Below are 18591 nucleotides of genomic sequence, written 5' to 3' on the forward strand. Positions count from 1 at the left end.
AGCCAGTCCTTTACCTGTCCTGTGCAAACAGGCAGTGGACTTTGTACCCAGTGGCTGGTCCCTGCTCTCTGCTGTTATCTCAAAGGCTCACCAAAGACGTGGGAGTCAGGGTCCAGCGGTGAAATGTGACGTTTCACATTTACACACAGCTGCATTCATGGCTGGCAAGAGCGTTGTTTCTGCTAAAACCGTGGTTGGAGACCCAAATAAGACATGTGGAGCAAGGGGAGGGAAGTCAAATACTTGACTGACATAAACTGGTACCATTTCACTGCTTTCCATGAATCAGGTTTAATTTGGCTCCTATTTCTATTGCCGAATGACTCTGCTTTCCCTTTATTTCCCTATACACACCACTGAATTTGATCAAGGAGGGTTTGAACATGGCTGTTGCCAGAGATTGTCATTGCTGCACCTGGGTCAGCCCCAAAGCAGTTGTTCAAGGGCTTTGCACAATTACATCCTGCTAGATGGGAACTGCACTCCTTGCGGCCTGCTATCATCACAGTAGTTCCTGACCCACATTGTCTCCACTTCACTCTTGGTCCAGAAGGACCTCACGAGAGCTAATTTTACTCTTCAGCCAGTTGACAATGGTGGGGGCGACTTTGCCTCTTATTTGCCACCTTACTCCCAAATGACTTGCATACTGCCAGCATGGTACGCTTCTATCAGCCCCTGGCTTGGTTACTACCCCCCTTTTCCTATTCAGGAGACAAAACGCCAATAGAAGGAAGGGGCAACTTGCTGCAGCTTCACTTATTTCTGGGCTCATTTATTGTCTGGTCCCCAACGATAGAGATGCATGCTACCTTGGGTGACAGGGTCCAACCAGGTTATGATGATGCAGCCAGATGTAACATATTAGTTGAATGGTTATACAGACAACAGAAGCGTTTGATAAGCCTCCTTTTATTTTACATATCCCATCTTTCTTTGCACTCTCTCCTAAATTTTTCAGCGTGATAAATATAAACTCTCTTATACAGGAGAATGAACATCTTTTTTTTATAAAGAGAGATGCATAGAGACAGCAAGAAGGAAACACACTTAAGACCTTGTATTTCAAATGTCTGGAAAACGGCATATTTAAAAATATACAGCAGTACAGTGTATTGGGTGAAGTGCCAGATTTGGTAGCCTGAGTCACAAAAAGACAGCTGTCCCTGCAGCCAGAGGGAAACCTGCCTAGAGAGAAATCCAGAGATCATGTCAGATCCAACAACATTGTAAACAGGAGGTATTGTTCTACTGCAACAATAGAACTAGGCCAACATAAAGCGAAGAGTCAGGCCTAATCGACTTGTGTTTCTTTTCCCAGGGTCCCAGAGATTATTGAGCCAAATATCCATTGTTCCTGTCCATTAGCTCTTAACCTGTCTCAGTTTGTTCCTGTAAACCTCACCTGTCAATTTTGCTTTCTGTATTATCCCCAGAGCTTTTATTTTCTGTCTAAAGCACAGGGAAACATTCTCCTTAAAGATCAACTTCCTTTCATTAAAACAAAACTGTCAAGAAACAGTTTCTTGCTAGTGGCCCCCAAGCTACATGCCAGCCAGGGACTGGGGGGCCAGGGATCTGTAAAATGTTGGGTGTCAATTGGGCCAGGAGAAGGGAGCAGAACTGATCTCATTTTTTGCTTGTTCTGTGTCACACAGCAACTCTGGTGCCTCTCCCAGTTCCCACATTAGTTTGACAGAAGGGGCTGGGGCTGTTTGGACTTGAAAGTGGCTCCAGAATATGCACAGAAGCTGCCAGGGATTCCCAGGCCCTCTTCTCTGTTTGCTTGTTCCCCAACTTTTCCATACCCCACCCATTATTGATCATTATCCTCCCAACACCTGTGAAGTAGGAACTATCTTTATCTCCATTTTACAGATAGGGAAACTGAGACATAAAGAAAGGGGTTATGAGCCCTTCTCAACTCTACCAGCAAATCTGCAGGAGAAATGAAAATAGATCTCCGGAGCTGCTGAATTTCAGTGCAGAGTTGTCCCTACCAGACCATCCTTCCTCTGGATACAGATAGCTGAAGTGCAAGCAAGCTCAGCCCAGCCCAGCCAAAAGCCATTGCAGGTATGTACATAATTAAAGGTGAGTTCTCAGATCCTTTCATTTAGGCACTGACTACAGCAAAAATGTTTCTGAATGGAGACTAAATAAAAGCCTCTCTACCTGGCACATTAAGCATATCTGGCAGGTACAGGATAGGGCTTTTGTCCGTACAGCACTTCATATATTTTTGAGGGGGAGGGGGTTCCATAATTGTTCCCCTTCTACAGATAGGAAAACTGAAGTAAAAGACAAGAAGTGACTGCCCTTCTTTGTTTCCAGTTGTTTTTTTTTCAGGCAACTAACCTTTCCGGGGTAAGGAGTCGGCACCTGTATGCAAAGAGGTAGGAGTCAGCACCCTACGAACAGCCAGTTCTCAATGAACCACCAGCAAGCACTTTCGGAACCACTGGCCACAACTCAGGAATAAATGCACTGGTTACATCATAGGGGCTGCATTACGCTACAGAGAATCCCAAAGTTTGGACAACTTGAGCTCACATGATTGAGATTTACTTTCGACGCCCTATTCGGGCCATGAGCTCTGCGTTGGCTGCTGCTTTGGCTCGCATGTCCTTGACTTTGGCTTCTTCTAGCAGGACTCTCAGGATATGCAGAGGGACATCAAGAGACAGGGAGACCTTGGATCCAGGACTGCTCTTTTTCATGACAGCAGCAGCCCTGTTGTGGTCGAGCTTCAGCGGGGTGGACAGTCCCCCCGGTAATGGCCGACGTGTCACTTCGCATGTGGACCTCACCATAGCACTGGTTCTGTGCTGAAGTCCGTGTGCAGCTGAGGGGTCCTTCACAGTCAGGGAGGCCTTGCCATTTCCCACTGTTGTTTCTCTCACAGGGTGGTCTCTCTCCTCATGGCTGGTTTGGCAGCTGTTGGCTTCAGCATCGTTGACCTTCTGAAGCCTCTCACTGCCCATTTTCTTAGAGGCTGTCACTGGACACCAGGCCACAATCAAGAAGGTCAGTAATGATAAGGTTCTGGGACTGGGCATCATCGCCTAGGAAGGCTGCAAGCAGACAGCACGTGGTCAGGGAAGACATGGAAAGCCAACAGGTTGTGCTGAGAGAGAGATAGACGGAGAGCAAGAGTCTTTCAAATGCTACAGCCCGAAATACTTGCCCTGCGTCAGCTACTGTCTTCTGAGCTGACACCACTATTGCTTTCTGTGATGTACCCACCTGAGCAGCATCTGGCGCATGCTCCGAGTTTAGGAAGCAAAGCTCTGAAAGTCCTAGCGTCTGCTGCAGCAGGCTGTCACATCCTCACATGTACAAGCACCCTAAGCTTGTGCCTTTCTGAACAAGTTAGTCTCTAAAGTGTCACCCTGCCCTTTCTTTGGTTTACAGAGGGTTGTTTTAAGTGTTTAAAATGTTTGTTTCTCTCTCTTCGTGCCAGGCTCTTTGCTCTGTTCCCCAAGGAAATCAGCTAGAAAAACCTTCCCAGATTGGTTCACGTCCGTGGAGGGACTTTACTATGTTGTGCAGCCAAAGCAACAAGCAGCACAATTCATTAGATCTTTCCCCTTCACAGCAAACCTAGGATTTGCCTTTTGACATTTAATTGTAAATTAAGCCTCAATGTTAGTTTTTAGCTTTTCCCTCTTCAAGTTATTTTTTGGGATGGGGTGGGGGAGTTTCTACTACTTTCAGACTGAGGGGCCAAGTTTAGAGTGTTTTGACCTAGGTATTTGTATCAAGAACTGCTGATCTTCCAGAAACTGGAAGGACTATTCAGCTGAAAAGAGGAATCCCGTGCCCATAGCTCCAAGTTTAGGAGCAGCACAGGTGGAAGGAACGGGAAGACTGAGGTTTGTTTTCTCTATGGTCACATTTGCCCTCGGCTCAAGAGAAGAGACTGAAAAGCCATTTGCAGGTTGTATCAGGCAATTTTCTTATGGACTCTCTCTTTCTAAAAATACAGCTTAAGCACTTGCACTGCGAGAACCAGGTGTCATGGTAAAAGCATCCTGTCCAAGTAAGAAGCAACCTGCCACCTAACCCTTCATAAATGATGGCTTGAGTGTGAAATCTCACCTGTCCCATAGAATCCTCTCCTGCCAGATGCTCTCCCCTGAAAGCACAGCCTGGGACAGCTTCAGAAAGCAGCTCCAAGTCCTCAGGAGTCAACAGCAAAGGAGTTGGATGCCACACAACTGCTACTGCTGCTGTGGCTGGTGTGTCCTAAGTAACAGCAGCCCAGCTTGGGTTCTTATCAATCTGCCCCGTCCCAGTCCCAAAGCAATTCTGCCCCCTGCCCTGCCCCCTGCTCTGAGCAGGTCCAGTGACATGCATCTCTCAGTACAGATGAGATCATCTCATGGGGTGAGGGTGAGTGAGGTTATTGCCTGCCCTCCCCAACAAGACAATTAGACCAATTTCAGGGTGTTCCAGGAACTTGATGCATCTGACTCTTGATGATTTTTGCATCTAATTGAGCCGTGATGCTCCTGTCATACTGGTTTATAGTCATTTGAGAATAGAAGCCCCAAAACCACATGCTAAAGCTGCTAGCAAAGCCCTGTGACACTTTGGAGTGAGCAACACTTGGATACCAAGTGATCCTGCGGTATGGGATCCTCTTAATACATGAGAGCTTTGGAGTCGGCAGCCCAAGAAGCCCCCAAGCCTTCAGCCAGGGGTTAGAGTTACTGCAAATAATTCACCCCTCTACAAGGCCACCTGCAGCACAACCCAGGGTGCTCAGCCCTTCTTGGTAAGGGGCCTTGGCATGCGTCTAGCTTTGAGCACTTCAGAGCATATTATAAGCTTGAATACATTTAAGCCCATGATGAGCATTCCATGGGAATCCATATCTTCCCTGTGGGGAAACTGAGGCCCCAAGTGGCAAAGTGACTTGCTGATGAGGGAACAGGCTCCAGTGTCCTGAGTCTGTATTTCCTGGTGCCATGATCAAGTCAGGTGGTTGCTGCAGCGGTAGGCGATGGACTGGGTGTCCTGACAAGACAGTTCTAGTCCTACAATTATTTATACATTGTTAAACATGCCAGCACTGTAATAGTGAGGCACCATGACATGTACCTGGAGCAACGTCAGAGCTTCCACACTTCTGTCCTCTCTTCATACTTTAGTCCTATTGACCTCTGAGAAGTCTAGCTGGCATAGTTACTTCCAGCAATCATGTTGCTGGGCTCTTTCCACACCTCCCTCACCACGGCAAGGCCTTCAGTGCTGCCCCAGGGTTGCACTCCTCATGCTCAGTCCATTGGATGGTGATGGGGTCTCAAGGCTGAGAATCTCCACCAACACCACCCATGAGTTGAGACTGGCACTGGGTCAGCCATATTGCCCCTGGAGAGCTGAGCTGCCACAGCTAGGTGTGTGAAGAGAGGTGGCCTCTCTGTCAGGCCATGGCGTCCTAGAGAAGGACCAGGACCATGGCATGAACAGAGAATTGGTTTGGAAGCCAGCCTAGCGTTTGAGTCCAACATGGTCTTGGCATCACACCGGCAACTTCTGCCTACACAAGATTCAGTTTTACCCAAACACGAATTAACCCACAACCTCCACACATAGCCCCTACCAACTGCAGTGTACCAGTCCCTGGTCCTGCTTGGCCCAATGCTTTCCTGCAGGCTGAGCAAAGCTTGTGCTGGTCTGTCACCCCTTCCGTGCCCGTAATCTGTGGAGTACCCATGGGTGGACTTGTGCCCCAAGGCCTTCTCTTACGGGACGGGTGGGCAGCTGCCCTATTGTGCACAGGCTGGACATTGCGCCTGCCTCCCACACACACACTGGGTGCCTTTGTCCAATGCTATTAATACACATGCTGTGGTTTGGCCATGCTGGACACTCAGTTCCCCACCCTGGCTGACTGGAAGCTGAGCCCCTGTGGTTCGAGTGACGTGTGCTGGGAGCCCCTGGCAGTGCCGGCTCCCCCACAGAGCGGTGATGTCACCGCTGGGAAAGCGGCAGCGCCATGCAGGGCAGGCTATTTTTAAACTTGCTCTGGTTTGCAGTGGGGGCTGGTGATTAGCTCCATCCTTCACTGTCTCACCAGTTATCCCCAGACTTGATCACCCCACAGGACCCCCTGCCAAAGCCAGGAAGCAGCTGCAGGGGCAGAGAAGGGCCTGGGATGGACACACAGCTTTGAGTTTAGTTGGACAACTCCCCCCTGGAGTTGGACTCTTTCCCTCTGTGACCCCAAAGGAAGGCTGATGGGACTCTAGCTTGGCACCTGTGCCCCTTGCAGCTGTCCCTACTAGTACCAGCCCATCTCTGCTATCTGGACTTAAAGGCCCCTGCACCCTGGTCCCTTGGCTCTTAAAAGGAACACCCTCCAATCAACTCAGTGGAGCCCACAGTGAGAACTACTAGTACATCAGTTCTGTTGGCTGCAGCACTTGGGCCACTGAGCTCTGGGGCTGCAGGATCTCTTGTGAAGGCTCCCACACTGCCATTGGGGGCAGCATCCACTACTTCCATGTACTCTCACCCATCAGTGTTCAAATTGGAGCAGTCCCCCAGTGGAAACAGTCTCCCATCTGAAGAAAGGCTGTCTTCATTAGGAGTCATTACAATGACCACTTAAAACTCCAGTTAGCACAGCTTTATTGTAAAAACCCCACCCCTCTCACCTCCATACACATATACATATGCTGTATACAGATATACACACAGTGCAGCAAGACAGGCAGGGATCAAACTGATGCACCCCACCATGGCTTTTCCATCTTGTTCCAAATACCTATTAAGATGGTGGCTTCTGGTGGGCAAGAGGCAGCACCCAGGATGGGGAGGAGCACGGCAGTACAGAAATTTCCAAAGCTGTTTGAAATAACATACAACGGCAAGACCTTACAATAGCATTAGCACCATCCTCAGTGTTTCCCTGATGAGTCTTGTCTCACAGTTCAACACCACTGGGTTGAAGAGCAGGGGCGAAAGCGTGCATGGTTACAGGTGCCTCTACAAGGCAGCTCCACACTCGCCTTGAAGGGCTCGCTGGCCTGTGCCTGGGTTTCTTCCAGTGCTGTCGCTCTCAGGAGAGAACGCTGGTTCCTGGTGAAGGATGAGGTGAAACTTCTTCAAATGAAAACCTGGTGTGTGGGGGGGAAGATGATGAATGGGAACTTGCTGCCCGTCTGCAGGTGCATGTGTTCTACCCAGCAGCAAAATGCATGTGAATAATGCAGCCGTACCCGGCTCTGAGCTCCCAGCCATGGCTTACAAGTGGTGAAATCAACTACTGAAGCCTCCTTGTGAAACCTGCCCAGCTCCTGACCACACAGGATGGCCAGGTCTCAGTAACACCCGGAGGTTCTCCCTTTAAATGGAGGATTCTCACTGGCAGAGCCTGTAACATCATACGCATTTCTGAGGTGCCTCCCTGGGCAGGGTCTGAGCACAAAGGGGCTGGGCAGCAGCTTGATGTTCCCATGAATGCTGGTAGGTGCCCAGCAGTGCCCAGATGAGGTGGAAGCAGGAGGGAGGGAGGGTGTCCATTAAGGCCCTGCCCACCACCTGTACCTCCCAGTGAATGGCTTGGCTGGAAGTGGGCAGACAAGGTGGCAGCTGGAGCGTGTAAACAGCCACCGTGGCACTGGGGTTTGGAGGCCTGAGAAAACCACCAAGCTCTTTCCTTTGGCTAATGCTGACTGAGACCCCCAAGGAGCATCCTGACTATAACCAGAGGGCAGGAAAGGGGGCCTGTGGCTCAGGAGTGCCCAGCTGCGGCCTTCACTGCCATGCAGCCGCCTAGACATTGCTGTTTGTAAGGTGTTCCCACACGGGCACTGGAGCAGCAGAGGAGAGAAAGGCTGAGAAGGGCAAGCAGCTTTTCTAACCTAGAGAAAGGGACTCTGACTCTGGTTAGGACAAGGGCTGGAAGAGGCCTGATCCTCAACCTGTCCTGTCTGACCTGTGAAAGCTCCTCTCTGGCAGAGCTGGCACTGCCCAAAGAGTCTGGCGTTTTCTCCTGCCTGACGGTATAAGGAGCTTGGGATGGGCTAAGGACAGAGGGCAGGCAGAGGACCTGCCGAAAGAGCCCCCAAAGGAAACACAAGAGGGAAAGCCAGTGCAGAGGGGAGCACCCGCTGGGACCCTTCCAGCACCTGGGAGCCCAAATGGGGCAGCTCCCTGTAAGCACCAAGGCCATTTAGCCCTTTGGAGCATTCATGGCAGGCAAACTTTGGCTATAAACAAAGGGCTTTGTGCACCCACACTCCCGTTCTCAGCCTTGCCCAACACGTTCCAAGCTGGGAGACTCTCAGGCTGGGTCCTCCATTCCCCAGCACCGGCCCGCAGCCTGTGACCCGACACAGAGCCAGCAGCAGCCAGCCTGGGTTTGGTCCAGCTAGTACATTTCACGTGCTATCTGTCATCAGCCCCCAATAAGTTAAAAAGCGCTGGTCCCCCACAAAGCTACAAATATTGTTTCTTCCCCTTTTTGCCATTTGATAAAAATTTCACCTGAACTTAAAAACCAAGAGAACAAATAGAAAAATAACCCCAGAGCAACACAAATACTTAGTACAAAATAGCACCGGTCTCTGGTCCGGGCCGGGGCACCCTGTGCCACAGTAGACAGCAGATGTCGCAGTGAGGGGCGTCTTGGGCCCAAGGCACCACATGTGGCCAGGACACTGAGCAGGCCCCGGCCGGGCTCCCTGGAGGACCTGAAGAAGTCTTTCACGGAATGGGCAGGCGGGGTTCCACTCAGACAGGAAGAGCCCCACTAAAACAGGGCAGGTCATGGCTTCTTCTTCCTCTCTGACATGCTCCCACCTGCTAGGTAGACCTCTGCAGGGAAAGAGAGAGGAGGTGGTGAGGAAAGCAGAGGGCTGGAAGGAGGATCCCTCTGCCCTGATCCCAGTGACTTGAGCAATGGCTCTCAATCCTTTTGCACTCAAGGCCCCCTACCAAAAATTGTTCAGAATTTAGCAGCACCTCATTTAAAAAGCGAATTGAAATGTAGCAGGAATATTATAATGTAAGCATTATAATCCTTATTGTAACTAATAACTTATTGATTATATAATTGTAGTTGTATTATATTAATCCCCTCAGGCTGTTGGCAGGGAGGGGAGTGCTCCCTTAGCTCTGCCTAGCCTACTGCACGCTTGCTTCTAGTGCAGCAGGGAACTAAGGGCCACAAAATGAAGCTACCAGGTTACTACAGTTTAACACAAAGAAGTTCTTTTTCACCTAGCGTGTCACTGAAGTGTGGAACCCATTGCCACAAGGTCTCTGAATGCTGACATTTTAGTCACATTCAAAAAAGGGACTGGACACATTCTAGGAGGAAAGGGGTATCAGTAGCTATTGAGCATGAGAGTGAGGGGTGCAGCCTCTGGATCAGAACTTCCTGGACCTTAAATGCAGGAGGCTGCAAAGGAGAAAGCAACAGTGGAAAAAACCCTGGTCACCCCACTTCATTTTCCCTTTCAGCATTCGTGCTCTGTCACTGCGCAACACAGTTGACTGGGTCTGACCCAGTAAATGGTTTCTTATGTTCTTATGGAACTCCCCACCATGGCTCCAGCTTGTTGGTGGGAACCAGAAACAACTGGGCCAAGGTCTTCCCTTAGCTACACCAGCTACCCTAGCTAAGGGACAGAGTTCAGGATGCCCAGCTGGCTGAGACGAAGTACCAGGATGCATACCTAGCATGGGGGAGTGCTGAGGGGCTGGGAGGGACACGGGGTGGGCAAAAGGACCAGGAGGTGGGAGGGGGGTTAGCCAAGGGGGTGTAATGGCAGTGAAACTGTGCTGTGTGCGTCAGTTAACCACGAGGTGTGTCAGAGCCAAATGCAATGCAGGGAGGTGCACACTTTTCTGCTACAGCCACTTCTCTGTTTAGCTATGACAGGACTCCTGGAAACAGGTGCATGGCCATGCCATGGTGTCACTGTCACAGTATCCCAGGCAGGTTCTCATGACCCCCGGTGGAGAACCACAGATCTAGTTTGGCCCTGCTTTCATCCACGCCCTGTGCGGACAGGACATCTGCCATTCTGGGCCTATCAGCATCAGAGCAGAAACAGCCCATGGCTGCCCTGCCGGGCCTTCTTACCTGTGTCCACATGGTGCGTGCACTGGTGATCACAGTCCTCCTTGGCATAGAAGCGGTTGAGGTTCCCGCCACAACCACTGTAGATGAAGGGACGGCACTCAGCCACTCTTTGGTTGTAGTACCACCGCAGTGTGAACCGGCTGCAGTTTCCCTCATCCAGGGGCAAGCTGCACGGGTCGGCTGGGAGAAAGGAAACAATAAGCAGACTTACTTGGGCTGGACCCTGGGGGCTGAGAGGAAAGAGACCAGGATTTAGATCCATGTTGCTTGATGTCCTGCTCCCCTCCAGCAGAGAGCATTAGGGAGCTTCATTAATGCTCTTCAGAGCAGAGAAATCTGTGCCCATTGGGGTGGGGGTAGGTTCACGGGATGTGGATGCTGGTCCATTGAGAACTCAGCAGAGATGCACACACTCATTTCACAACAGCCTGACAACACTGATCAGCCAGACTGGAACGAGTGACTGAGGGGCAAAAGCCTCCGTGACTTGTTTGCCCATCTCTGCCAGCTAGCCTCGCTGCAGAGTGCTTTACTAGAAGGAGCCGTGCAGACTGACCTTGCCTGCTCCAAAGAAGCAGAAGGTTAGAAAGGAAGAGACCTAGACTTCTCTCTCCCTCCCTCACACACACAGAGCTCACACACACATACACACTAACACACAGAGCTCACCATCGCTCAGCATGGGATGCTCTGTCCCCTCAGCATCCACATCCTCTCCATAGTCCTCGATGTACATCTGCTCATACTCTGGGTCATCAGAATCCACCACAATTCGTGTTTCCTGCCCTAGAAAACAATCCCGGCCACATCAGCAACACTCTCCAGAAGGACCAGGCAGGGTGGGAAGGAGCAATGGACAAGGACTTCGGGCTGGTAGCTGAGACCATGTGCAAATTTCTGCCTCACCCTTCCTGGAAAGATAACTGATCTTAGCCTCTGCTTCTGGGAAGGGCTGTTGGAAATGTCAGATTCAACAGACTGGCCTTTAGCAGCATGCCCCTGAGATGCCCAGCTGAGGCCATGGCTTCCTTAGCCAGAGAAAGCCAGCTAGAGAGGTGCTGCCCAGTCACATCACATGGGTCACTCTTTGGGCCCTGCAGCTCCTCTCAGGAGCACTGTGCCTGTTTTAATGCAGTGGAGGCACTCAGTTTACTTGTGGACAGCTCTTAGTGCCAAGCGCAGCACAGCTGTTATACCAACAACAACCCTTTGCTTCCACACGGCCATACTCATACCCCTTCCCTCTAACCAGCCTGGCCTTACATGGGGCTGGGGACTGATGCCATGGCGGACTTCACTATTTTTCTGCCCCAATGTCTTTGGCAAAGTCTTAATATAATGTCCAGTACCAAGATAGAACTTAGCAACAAAATAGTAGCAAGCATTCACCATGCCTGTTACCGGAGCTACTGTGCTAATGGGGGCACTAAGGCTGCATGGTATCTGCAAGTGAAGGGTACTGTCATGGCACAGCTTCTAGGCAGGACTGGCACAGATAACACCAGAGAAAGTACATGAGGACACAGCACAGAGAGATGAGACTCACCCTCCTCTTCAGTGTGGGACAACTTAAGCACGGGCACTAGTTGAGCATTAACAGACGGGAACGGTTGGGTGGATGGATAGTTGGGGAGAGGACCTGAGGGGGACAAGGACAGGACATCACACCAGACATAAGAATGACCATCACAGTTCCTGCCAGCTCCAGTACACAAGACAGACATACCACAGGCCAGGGCTCAAGAGCAGCATCAGCATCATCCACCCCCCGCCCGTCTGCTAAGAGCAAGCTAGACACAGCGCAAAGGGAACAGGGTGCTGGCAACCAAGAGGGACAATGGCTGATAATGAGATAAGCACTGTACAAAGGTCCAGGGTACAAGATCTTTTTGATTCCTGCTGCTAGGAAGCCCCATCGTATGACATGATCTGCATAGCCACTTCCTCCTGCCTGTGGCCAGGCAGGGCCTCCTGGGATATGGGGCTATGCAGCAAATCCATTCACTTCTCCAAGAGCTTCTGAAGATCCCAGCATGGGGTGACCCTTGGACAAACCAAGGAAGAGTCATCCCTTCCAGACCCCATACTCCCTAACCATCCCCTACCTCACATTCAGGGTTGCAGACTGCTGGCTAGAGCATGCACTTGCTCTTGAACACCGCTTGAACTTCAGATACACATTGGTGGGTTAAATCTTCACAACTACACATGCAATGAAGCTATTAAAACAGCAAGGGGGAGGGGAAATGATGCATGACAGGAGACAGACAAGTGTGGCAAAGGTCTTCAGGTCTTCCCAGATATGAAGCAGGGTCACTCAACAAGTCTGGAGGAGGCACATCATGGTCACAGGTTCTACACAACAAGACAAGTCTACCACACACATGCTGAGGCCCTGACCTCTCTGAGCTCTGCACTGCCTGAGGCAGGTCCAGCCTGTGACTGAAAACTGTCTGGTGCCTTCTACTGGGAGCATCTCTCTCCAGCTCCACGGGCCTGCCTGCTGCCTGCCTCCCCACAGGCCTGCATGTGAGCAGTTTGGCAGATGCTCCGATTTCTCCATCACCTGGTCTGCTGTGATGCTGAGCAGCTCTGGGATTTCTTCTTCCTCTGCTGGAACATTTATGTCTGTTCCTTGCATGTGTCCCCCCGCCGCCTTGGAGAGCAATCAGGCAAATAATTCACGTCATAGTCTGCGCAGCACTACCAGCTTGGCTGTGCTCTCTGCTGGCCTCCTCTTCCCTACAAACAGCAGCTCCCATTTCCTTTCCTCTCCCTGAACCCTTACTTTCCAGCTCCCCCTTTTCTCCCTTTGCCAACTCTTTCCTTCCCCTCTGAGCTTTCTCTGTCTGCACCAACTTGTACCAGACCTGGCCCTGGAGAGTCTCCCTCAGGTTTCACCTCCTTGTTCCACCTTCCCTCCATGGCCTATGAGCTCCTATTCCCTTGCATCTCCTACAGCCTGTTGCCATGTACTCAGTGCCTCGCTATCAAGACAGGCTCCTCCATGCAAAGCCACCTAGTACTAAAGGTCCATACCATATGAACAATTTGCTGCTGGCTATAAGAGAGTGGGGATTTACCTGGCCTCAGTCCCTCCATGCACGTGCTTGCCCCATGGAAACTGGAAGATGAATTGCAATGGCTTTGCCCACTCAGTGGGGTCCTGACTACCTGAGAAGGCTTCCACTTAGCATGGGGTGGGAGATACTGTGCAGCAGCCAGCGTGCAATAAAGCCCTGTCCCCCTGCATCCCATGGTCCCTTAAGCATATGTCCCTACTTACTCTCCCTACTCAGGAGTCCATGAAAAGCCACTGGGAAAAGAGAAGGGGATGACGCCACTTGTGAGTTGCCTAGGGTACTGGGTTCAGGGAAGAGGCAACTGCTGTGGCTGTCTCTGCCACACCATCCCAGGTGCCTGTCTCAGGTCAGGGATGCTCAGGCCAGGGCTCTTTTGCTGGTCAGATGCTCGGTTATAGACTGTCCCCAGCAAAACTCATGCAACAGGGTCCCCAGGTAAACAGGTCTGGCGCCCTCCTCACTGATGGGAATTTACTCGACAGTGCTGAGGGTCTCTGGTTGATCCCCTCTGGCTCCCACCATGCACTTGCCTTGATGTCCTGCTGTGCAGGCAACATTCAGGCCTTGTTGGAAAATCTGTCTGGAGCATTTCAAACAGCCCCCAGGAGGCCTATAGACACCTGCTACCTCTACGGCAGCCCCAGCTCCTGCCATGTCCTACCATGCCTGCTCCATGCCCTCCAGGTCCTGGCACGGTGAGTAACTCCCAGAGACAGTTCCCCTGCCAACACAACACCCTCTACACACTCTCTCTCCAAGTCCCCTTGGACTCATCACCAAGCCAGGATCTCTACAGGGCAGCAGCTCCCTGACCCTAAGAGAAAACAAATGCCAAGCCAGTTGCATGGACCTACACCCTGCCTCCTGCCTCCATGAAGTCTGCTGCATATCTGGGAGAGTGAACCTGCTTGGCAAGAACAAGGTTTCTGCTGTGAGCTGGGACCATAGGGGGAAGACAGCCAAAGATGGGATGCTCACGTGATCCAGAAGAGGAGTAACGGCCACCACAGGCTGCAGGGAGAGAGAAGCGAAGTTAATGACGGGAAAACTGCTTTGGGCAGCTGGTGATTGGACAGAGGCGACATGTCACTGGCTGGGGATCCCCAGGGCCAAGATGGCTGGACTGCAGGGTGCAGCACACACATGCTAAGGACAGGCATCCTGGCCCATGCTACTGCCCCAGTAGTGGGGGCAGCAGGACAGGGAGGGGCAAGAGGGGAAGGGAGGAGTGTAGGGCCCCTGGGCCTGACTTACCACAGTGCTGACTCATCTCCTGCCTCACAAACTCTCGGATCTCTTCTTCCTGCAGAGCAAAGAGCCGAGTGAAGGGACTGGACGGAGGTGCTCCCTCTCCCTGCCAGGGCAGGGGCACCTCAGCAGGCCTGGGGACCAGTGGAGGGAAAGAGCCCCCTCTCTCCACTTCAGTCCATGAGCCAGACACAGAGGAAGCTGGTAGAGGGGAAATCCATCCTGCCAAGCAGGAGACCAAGCCTGGAGTGCAGGTGCCAGCTCTGGGGGAGGGAAGTACACCACTGGGGAGGGCCACACCAGGGCAGTGCTGAGGGGGTAGGAGCAATCCTCACCATCATGCCAGGCTCTCCCTTCTCTCCTCTAGGACCTTCAAGGCCTGGGTTCCCCTGAAGACAACCACAACAGGGAATCAGAGCTGTGTGACGAGGGCAGCAGCTCTCTAGGCCAAGACAGCCTCTCTGCAGAAGCCCAGGGTGGGCTCAAGGTTCAGCTGGCAAGTCAGGGCATCCCACCACAGACACGCACCTGCTCTCCTCGCTCACCAGGGATTCCTGGGACTCCTCGGGCTCCTGCCACCGACTCCCCAGAGGGGCCTCTTTCACCCTGTGGCAGGAACACACCATGAGAACCTGTCCAGATTCATGTCTAGGGTTGGGCTGCTGGAGGGATCCCGCAGACCATGCACAGACCCACCCCCTCCTCCCAGAGGCTCTCGTGGGTGCAGAGAGGGCACTAGGGCCACAGCTGCCAGCTGGCTTAGCCCCACCTGTTCTCAGCGGTTCCTCAGCCAGATCCAATACATTAGGCTCTACTCCCCAACAAGGGGAGCTGGGGTCCCCTGGCCATGGGAGGAACCCAGCTCTGAGGGAGAGCCCCCCAGGCCAGCCCTGGGCAGTGCTGGAGCCAGTCTGGGGAGTGAATAGAAGGTCCTGGGAACCACCCGAGCCCAGTGCTTCCAAACAGCCCCAGCGAACACTGCACCCTTGTAGAACGCCATGGCAGACCCTTGCCAGCATTACTGAGGCCCCAGAGCCCCCCAAGAGACAAGGTAACCATCCCAGAGATACAGAGGAGCCAAAGCTCTGGGAATGGAACTCAGGAGCCCTGACTCCCAGTCCCAACCACTGGGCAACACTGCCCTTGCCCCCCGCAGACTTGTCTTTGCCCGTTGCTCGCTGCACTGGGGCTTGCAAAGGGAGAGGCTCCTTCCCAGAGTCTGTCCCTGGTATTTGTTGCCAGGTCCCTCCTCGCTGCCCTTGGGATGGGAAGATGCCAGGAAGAACTGAACCAGATGGGGAAGAGGAACCTCCACAAACTGGCTTGCGAATCCTGTAGGCACAGGCCAGAGGCCACTGCTCCCACCTGACCTAGGCAGGAGGAAGGGGAGGGGCTGGGTTTTGGGGTCCAGTGCTCTTCATTGTGGAGGCAGGGGCTGGCAATCCAGAGGAAGGTGTCTGTGTAGTGGGGACAGGGTTCTCACCTTCTGTCCTTGAATGCCCTCAGGGCCCTTGGGTCCAACGTTCCCTGGCGGGCCGGGTGGCCCAGGGGCTCCATCGCTGCCCCTAGGCCCCGAAGCACCTATAATACCTGGAGCACCCTAGGGAGAGAGCAGAGAGTCAGGCAGGGCATGACTGCTGTTCCACACATGGGGAGGCCAGAGTGCAGATGCCGCTAAGCCTGGCACCAGGCCCTCATTGGGTCAGCATAGGACAGGCCTGTTCTACATGCCACAGACACGGTGCCAGCACTCACTAACTTATCATGAGACTTGTGACAGGTGGGTTTGCTTTCCTTAAAGCCCCAGCTCCTGGAATCCTGTGACTATGTGAGCACCTCAGCATGCATGAAACCTGGTAATGTTCCAGCCTCCCAGCAACGGAAATGAGCTTAAAAATACAACCTGAAAGCTCAGAAACCAGAAGGAACCACACACTGGCCATCTGTAACCCCTTGAGATTTGCAAATCAGTGCTGTGATTCCTGAGGGTCTGAGGCCCAACTGGGAAGCACCAGCGTTAGTGACAGTGTCCACCCTTCCCCCTCTGGGGGCAGGATGACAGCAGGGCAGGTCGTGGATAGTCCGAGCCAGACCTCCCAGGCTGGGTCTGCTCTCAGTGGCTAACAGCTCTACACCTGGGCTGACCCTGCTGAAATCCTGCTTTCATCCCAAAAGCACTGGTCCTGCCAGGTTGGCATCCTGAGGATGGCAGGAATTTCAAGGGGTTCAAGCCAGTTTTGGGACCCTCATCTCAGGTATACAATCACCACGGGCCTTCTGACAGCTGACTCTGTCTATACATTGGGCAAAGTGTGGGCCTGGACAGCAGCCAACAAGCACTTGAAAGCTCCCTGGCAATCAGGAAGCTGCAGGCACCTCTGCTGGGCCATCAGGCTAGGGCTGAGAGCTGCTCTGGGAAGGTCACCAGAGGCCCAAGCACTTAGGAGCAGGCGCTGACCCTGTCAAAACTCTCACAGACATCCAGGATGGGAACACAGCTTTTCATGTGACATAACTCACCCGGTCCCCCTTCTCCCCCTGGTCTCCTTTGGCTCCTTGCTGTCCATCAAATCCCCTGTCACCCTGTGAAAGTAAAGAGCCAGATGGTGTTTCTGTGTGCTTTGGGGGAGGGAGATGGAGGTAGATAGTACCTATTGGCAAAGCCCCCAGTGTGGGGTATGGGTATGGATTCCCAGGATGTTAAAGCTCATTTCCCTATACAACAGGGTACTCAAGGCATGGCCTCCAGAGTGATCCTCATGGCAGCCAGCGAGAAAGAGTCTGGCATAGCATGGAACCAAAGCTGCCGGCACGCCACATGAAGCTGCTGGGGTGAGGAGGAGGGCAGAGCTTCCTCCCTGTTGGAGCAGATGGGACCCTCTTTGGGGCTTCTGTGCCCACAGCATGGAGCTCCCGGATGACTAGGCAGGGAGGAAAGCACCTCCACTTTCAGCACAAGTGAGGGTAGGACAGGGACCTGGGAGACCCCCTGCAGATCCTGAGCAAGGCATCCACATTTGTGTCCTTGGGCTGCCCTCCCCAGAGCTCAATATGCAGGGCAGAGCTGTGGCACAAGGCCCTGAAGACTTTGGGGCCTCCACTACCAGCACTGGAGACCTCCATCTCTTGGTGCCCAGGACCATGGGCATGTATCAGTTAATTAACACGAGCTCCAACCCAGGCACCTGAGTGGGGAAACCAGCCAGCCACTTCCTTCCCTCCCCGATTCATGCCCCCACTTCCCTACCTTGGGGCCCATGAGGCCTTCTTTCCCAGGGATCCCTGGGGCTCCCGACATGCCCAGCTCTCCCTAGAGAAACAAGCAGAGGTTCATTAGGACTGCCAAAGCATGCTCCCCTCAAAGTGCCTCGGTCCCAGCTGTGTGCTTACCGGCTCACCCTTCCGTCCTGGCAGTCCTGGTCGGCCTGGCATCCCTGACTCCCCCTACAGTGGGCAGAGGAAAATGTGTCAATAGGGACAGCAAGAAGGGAGGGAAAGCAGCTTGACTCCTGCCCAAACACAGGGGCTGCAGGGCAGGACCAAGCCGAGGCATCTTAAAGGTGCCTCTTCCTCTGCATGCAGGTCCCTTCTGCAGCCCGGCTCTGCCCCTGGGGCTGGTGCTGCTCCTGGACACCATCCAACCCAGCAAGCAAGCTAGGCAGTTGACAGCACAGCAAGTTTGGAGCCAACCTCACCGGCTCCTCCAACGGGTGACTCCAACGGGCCCCAACCCTTCGGCCTTTTCCCCTTCAGAACCCCCAGAGCATGAGATCAATTCTACATGCTACCTGTGGCAGGGTGCTTTTAAGCCTTCCTCAGAGGCACTGGGTGTTGCTGCTGCCAAAGCTGGGGGTTTTGACTGGGGTGTCCCAGTGCTCCTGCTGGATCTTAAGGCTGGAGGTTCCTGGTTAGAGGGTCTTGCGCCTCTATTCAGGGCCAGGCCAATTGCCATATATGGGTTCAGGAAGCAATTTTACCCCATGGTCAGGTTGGTCTGCACTGTTGGGGTTTTCACTTTCCTCTGCAGGTGGGGGGAAGGGAAGGGGAAAAGGTGTGGCCCTCTGCCTGGGATCTGTTGAGCACATATAAGCAACCTTTTATAGAAGGAGGACACTGGCTGTCATGATTTCCCTGCTTTATCTGTGACAGATGAGGGCA

The 18591-nt window shown here is 52.8% G+C and overlaps 1 protein-coding gene across 1 annotated transcript in view; it reads right to left on the minus strand.

The window, feature by feature from the left end:
• Window positions 1–6622: 6622 nt before the first annotated feature.
• COL7A1 (collagen type VII alpha 1 chain) overlaps window positions 6623–18591 on the minus strand; it is an 80284-nt gene continuing 68315 nt past the window's right edge. The window contains exons 108-119 of the mRNA XM_019536858.1: window positions 17824–17877; window positions 17681–17743; window positions 16954–17016; window positions 15917–16033; window positions 14962–15039; window positions 14769–14822; window positions 14440–14488; window positions 14164–14196; window positions 11649–11741; window positions 10772–10888; window positions 10103–10282; window positions 6623–8829 (exon numbers count right to left, since the gene is read on the minus strand). Of these exons, the coding sequence (XP_019392403.1) occupies window positions 8780–8829; window positions 10103–10282; window positions 10772–10888; window positions 11649–11741; window positions 14164–14196; window positions 14440–14488; window positions 14769–14822; window positions 14962–15039; window positions 15917–16033; window positions 16954–17016; window positions 17681–17743; window positions 17824–17877 (951 nt within the window). The 3' untranslated portion in view covers window positions 6623–8779. The remainder of the gene's footprint in view (window positions 8830–10102; window positions 10283–10771; window positions 10889–11648; window positions 11742–14163; window positions 14197–14439; window positions 14489–14768; window positions 14823–14961; window positions 15040–15916; window positions 16034–16953; window positions 17017–17680; window positions 17744–17823; window positions 17878–18591) is intronic.

The sequence above is a fragment of the Crocodylus porosus genome, unplaced genomic scaffold, assembly GCF_001723895.1.
Source record: "Crocodylus porosus isolate Cpor-Errol unplaced genomic scaffold, CroPor_comp1, whole genome shotgun sequence".
NCBI lineage: Eukaryota > Metazoa > Chordata > Crocodylia > Crocodylidae > Crocodylus > Crocodylus porosus.